Genomic DNA, 5,542 nt, shown 5'->3' with positions numbered 1-5,542 from the left:
GGAGAGAGAGAAGTGGGAGAGAGATAGAAGAGGGAAAGAGAGAGTGCAGCGAAAGAGAGAGGAGAGAGACCGCAGCGAAAGAGAGAGGAGCGAGAGAAACAGAGAAGAGCAAGAGAGAGGCGCATACATATTAACGTTGGAACCTTCGTACATCCATCTCTCTCGAGAGGGAGACAGAGTGAAAGAAATACAGACAGACAGAGACAGAGACAGGGACAGACAGACAGAGAGGGCGAGAAAGAGTTAGTTTCCTTTATTTTCCGTTAGTTTCCGTTACTTTCCCTTGCCTTACGTTAGTTTCATTTAGTTCCCGTTAGTTTCCGTTATTTTCCGTAACCTTCCGTTAGGTTCTGTTAGTTTCCGTTACTTTCCTTTAATTTACGGTACTTTCCGTTAGTTTCCGTTACTTTCCGTTAGTTCCCGTTATTTTCCGTTACTTTCCGATAGTTTCCGTTAGTGTCCGTTAGTTTCCGTTACCTTCCGTTAGTTTCCGTTATATCCGTTAGTTCCCGTTAGGTTCCGTTAGTTTCCGTTACTTTTCCTTAGTTTCCGTTTGTGTCCGTTAGTTTCCGTTACTTTCCGTCAGTTTCCGTTACTTCATGTTAGTTTCCGTTACTTTTCGTTACTTTCCGTTACTCTCCGTTAGTTTTACGTTAGTTTCCGTTAGTTTCCGTTAGTTTCCGTCACTTTCCGTTAGTCTCCGTCAGTTTCGTTTTCGTTACTTTCAGTTAGTTTCCGTTAGTTTCCGTCACTTTTCGTCACTTTCCGTTACTTTTCGTCACTTTCCTTTAGTTTCCGTTAGTTTTCGTTACCTTCAGTTAGTTTGCATTACTTTCCGTTTGTTCCCGTTACTTTCCGTTTGATTCCGTTACTTTCAGTTAGTTTCCGTTACTTTCCGTTAGTTTCCGTTACTTTCTGTTGCCTTCCGTTAGTTTCCGTTATTTCCGTTAGTTCCCGTTAGTTTCCGCTAGTTTCCCTTACTTTTCCTTAGTTTCTGCTAGTTTCCGTTAGTTTCCCTTACTTTCTGTTAATTTCCGTTAGTTTCCGTTTCTTTCCGTTAGTTTCCGTTACTTTCCGTGAGTTTTCGTTAGTTTCCGTTACTTTCCGTTAGTTTCTGTTACTTTCCGTTACTTTCCTTTAGTTTCCGTTACTTTCCGTTTGTTTGCGTTAGTTTCCATTACTTTCCGTTAGTTTCCGTTACTTTCTGTTACTTTCCGTTAGTTTCCGTTACTTTCCGTTTGTTTCCGTTAGTTTCCCATAGTTTCCGTTACTTTCCGTTACTTTCCGTTAGTTTCCGTTACTTTCCGTTAGTTTCCGTTACTTTCCGTTACTTTTCGTTACTAAGAGCAGTTGAGAGAGATGAGCAACAGAGAGAAGAGCAAAAATGATAGGAACAAGATAGAGAGAGGAACGAGATAGGAGCAAGAGACTGAGGAGGAAGAGGGAGAGGCGCAAGAGAGAATGAGGAGGGAGAGAGGAGCGAGAAAGTGAATGAGGAGGGAGAGAGGAGCGACTGAGAGAAAGAGAGCGAGAGAGACAAAGAAGAGCGATAGACACAAAAGAGCGAGAGAAAGAGAGGAGCGATAGATAGAGAGAGGAGCGGGAGAGAGAGTAGATCGAGTGATGGAGGAGCGAGAGAGAGCGGAGCAAGTGAGCGAGAAGCGAGAGAGAGGAGCGAGAGAGAGGAGCGAGAGAAAGAGAGGAGCGAGAGAGAGAGGAGCGAGAGAGAGAGTAGAGCGAGTGATGGAGGAGCGAGAAAGAGAGAGTGGAGCAAGTGAACGAGAAGCGAGAGTGGAGCGAGAGAGAGGAGCGAGAGAAAGAGAGGAGCGAGAGAAAGAGAGGAGCGAGAGAGAGAGTAGAGCGAGTGATGGAGGAGCGAGAGAGAGAGAGTGGAGCAAGTGAGCGAGAAGCGAGAGAGAGGAGCGAGAGAGAGGAGAGAGAGAGAGGAGGGTGTGAGAGAGTCTGAGAGAGAAAAAGTCTGCGAGAGAAAAAAGAATGAGAGGCAGAGAAAGAGTGAGAGAGAGAGACAAAGTGGAGTGGGAGAGAGAGGAGCGATTGAGAGAGAGGAGCGTGAGAGAGAGAAACGAGAGTGAGAGAGATGAGCGAGAAAGGGAGGAACGAGAGAGAGCGGAGCGTGATAGAGAGCGGAGCGTGAGAGAGCGAGAAGTGCGAGAGAGATAGGAGCGAAAAGAGTGAGAGAGAGAGAAGTGGGAGAGAGAGAGGAGGGAGAGAGAGAGAAGAGGGAGAGAGAGAGCGCAGCGAAAGATAGAGAAGAGGGACAGAGATCGCAGCGAAAGAGAAGAACGAGAGAGACAGAGAAGAGCAAGAGAGAGGAGCATACATATTAACGTAGGCACCTATGTACATTCCTCTCTCTCTCGAGAGAGGGAGACAGAGAGACAGAAATACAGAGAGACAGAGACAGAGACAGAGAGACGGAGATTGAGTGAAAGAGAGAGACTGAGAGACAGAGAGGGCGAGAAAGAGTTAGTTTCCGTTAGTTTCCGTTAGTTTCCGTTAGTTTCCGTTACTTTCCGTTAGTTTCTGTTAGTTTCCGTTAATTTCCGTTGCCTTACGTTATTTTTCGTTAGTTTCCGTTAGTTCCCGTTAGTTTCCGTTAGTTTCCGTTACTTACCGTTACTTTCCTTTAGTTTCCGTTATTTTCTAATAGTTTCGGTTAGTGTCCGTTAGTTTCCCTTACTTTCTGTTAGTTTCCGTTCCTTTCTGTTATTTCCTTTATCTCTGTTTGTTTCCGTTAGTTTCCGAAGGGTTCCTTCAGTTCCCGTTCGTTTCCGGTAGTTTCCGTTATTTCCGTTAGTTTCCGTTGCTTTCCGTTAGTTTTCGTTGCTCTCCGTTAGATTCCGTTACTTTCCGTTACCTTCCGTTACTTTCCGTTACCTTCCGTTAGTTTCCGTTATTTCTGTTAATCTCCGTTAGAGTCAGTTAGTTTCCGTTTGTTTTCCTTAGTTTTCGCCAGTTTCCGTTCGTTTCCGCTACTTTCCGTTAGTTTCCGTTAGTTCCCGACACTTTCGGATTGTTTCAGTTGGTTTCCGTTACTTTTCGTTAGTTTCCGTGAGGTTCCGTTAGTTTCCGTTGCTTTCCGTTACTTTCCGTCATTTTCAGTGAATTTCCTTAGTTTCCGTTACTTTCTGTTAGTTTTACGTAAGTTTCCGTCACTTTCCGTTAGTTTCCGTTAGTTTCCGTTAGTTTCCTTTAGTCTCCGTTAGTTTCCGTTACTTTCCGTTAGTTTCCATTACTTTCCGTTATTTTCCGTTACTTTCCATTACGTTCCGTTAGTATCCGTGTTTCCGTTAGTTTCCGTGAGTCATCGTTAGTTTCCGTTAGTTTCCGTTAGTTCCCGTTAGCTTCCGTAACTTTCCGTTAGTTTCCGATACTTTCAGTCAGTTTCCGTGGCTTTCCTTAGTTTCCATTAGTTTCCGTTACTTCCCCTTAGTTTTACGTTAGTTTCCATTACTTTCCGTTAGTTTCCGCTGCGTTCCGTTAGTTTCCGTTACTTATCATTAGTTTCCGTTAGTTTCCGTTAGTTTCCCTTACTTTCTGTTAGTTTTCGTTAATTTCCGTTAGTTTCCGTTACTGTCCGTTAGTTTTACGTTAGTTTCCGTTAGTTTCCGTTAGTTTTCGTCACTTTCCGTTAGTTTCCGTTAGTTTTCGTTACTTTCAGATTATTTCCATTACTTTCCGTTAGTTCCCGTTAGTTTCTGTTAGTTTCCGTTAGATTCCGTTACTTTCCGTTAGTTTCCGTTACTTTCCGTTAGTTTCTGTTAGTTTCCGTTTGTTTCCGTTTTTTTACGTTAGTCTCCGTTAGTTTCCGTTAGTTTCTTTTACTTTCCGTTACTTTCTGTTACTTTCCGTTAGTTTCCGTTACTTTCCGTTACTTTTCGTTAGTAAGAGCGGTAGAGAGAAAGGAGCAACAGAGAGAAGAGCAAAAATGATAGAGAGAGGAATGAGATATGAGCAAGAGAGTGAGGAGGAAGAGGAGCAAGAGAGAAAGAGGAGGGAGAGTGAGAGAGGAGCGAGAGAGAGAAAGGGGAGCGAGAGTGATAGGAGCAAGGGAAAGAGAGGAGCTATAGAGAGTGTGGAGAGAGAGAGGAGCGAGAGAGAAACAGAATAGCGAGAGAGAGAGGAGCAAGGGAGAGAGAAGAGCGAGAGAGAGTGTGGAGCGAGAGAGAGAGATGTGCGAGAGAGAGAGGAGCGAGAGGAGGGAGAGAGAGAGAAGAGGGAGAGAGAGAGAGATGAGGGAGAGAGAGAGAAAGGGAGCGAGAGTGATAGGAGCAAGGGAGAGAGAAGAGCGAGAGAGAGTGTGGAGCGAGAGAGAGATGTGCGAGAGAGAGAAGAGCGAGAGGAGGGAGAGAGAGAGAAGAGGGAGAGAGAGAGATGAGGGAGAGAGAGATATGAGGTAGAGAGAGAGAAGAGGGAGACTGAGAGAAAAGGGAGAGAGAGAGCTTAGCGAAAGAGAGAGAAGAGGAAGAGAGAGAGAGCAGCGAAAGTGAGAGGAGCGAGATAGATAGAGAAGTGCAAGAGAGAGGAGCATGCATATTAACGTAGGCACGTACGTACATCCATCTCTCTCTCGAGAGAGGGAGACAGAGAGACAGATATACAGACAGAGACAGAGCGAAAACAGAGGGACTGAGAGAAAGAGAGAGAGACAGACAGAGGGCGAGAAAGAGTTACTTTCCGTTACTCTCCGTTCAATTCCGTTAATTTACGTTACTTTCCGTTAGTTTCCGTTACTTTCCGTTAATTTTACGTTAGTTTCCGTTACTTTCCGTTAGTTTCAGTTACTCTTCGTTAGTTTCCGTTATTTTCGTAGGTTTCTGTTAGTTTCCGTTAGTTCCCGTTACTTTCCATTAGTATCCGTTAGTTTCCGTTACTTAATGTTAGTTCCCGTTAGTTTCCGTTACTTTCCGTTAATTTCCGTTAGTTTCCGTTACTTACTGCTAGTTTCCGTGAATTCCCTTTAGGTTCCGTTAGTTTCCGTTAGTTTCCCTTACTTTCTGTTAGTTTCCGTTCCTTTCTGTTATTTCTGTTATCTCCGTTTGTTTCCTTTAGTTTCCGAAGGGTTCCTTTAGTTTCAGTTCGTTTCCGCTAGTTTCAGTTATTAACGTTAGTTTCCGTTGCTTTCCGTTAGTTTCCGTTGCTTACCGTTAGTTTCCGTTGCTTTCCGTTAGTTTCCGTTACTTTCCGTTAATTCTTGTTAGAGTCCGTTAGTTTCCGTTACCTTCCGTTAGTTTCCGTTATTTCCGTTAGTTCTTGTTAGTTTCCATTACTTTCCGTTATTTTCCGTTAGTTTCCGTTACTTTTCGTTAGTAAGAGCGGTAGAGAGAAAGGAGCAACAGAGAGAAGAGTAAAAATGATAGGAGCAAGATAGAGAGAGGAATGAGATATGAGCAAGAGAGTGAGGAGGAAGAGGAAGTGGAGCAAGAGAGAAAGAGGAGGGAGAGTGAGAGAGGAGCGAGAGAGAGAAAGGGGAGCGAGAGTGATAGGAGCAAGGGAAAGAGAGGAGCGAGAGAGAGTGTGG

General features: G+C 44.3%; 1 protein-coding gene across 1 annotated transcript; it reads left to right on the top strand.

Moving 5' to 3' along the window:
- Positions 1-1,670: 1,670 nt before the first annotated feature.
- On the top strand, positions 1,671-4,507 carry LOC106878998 (merozoite surface protein 9-like; the record flags this gene model as incomplete). Its single annotated transcript, XM_014928384.1, has 3 exons — positions 1,671-1,731; positions 2,096-2,166; positions 4,450-4,507. Coding segments are annotated over 3 exons (190 nt in total), but the record flags the coding sequence as incomplete, so codon positions are not given.
- Between the last annotated feature and the right edge of the window lie 1,035 nt (positions 4,508-5,542).

The sequence above is a fragment of the Octopus bimaculoides genome, unplaced genomic scaffold (assembly GCF_001194135.2).
Source record: "Octopus bimaculoides isolate UCB-OBI-ISO-001 unplaced genomic scaffold, ASM119413v2 Scaffold_92767, whole genome shotgun sequence".
Taxonomy (NCBI): domain Eukaryota; kingdom Metazoa; phylum Mollusca; class Cephalopoda; order Octopoda; family Octopodidae; genus Octopus; species Octopus bimaculoides.
Note: the sequence above shows the minus strand (reverse complement) of the source record. Positions and strands in the feature narration are given on the sequence as shown.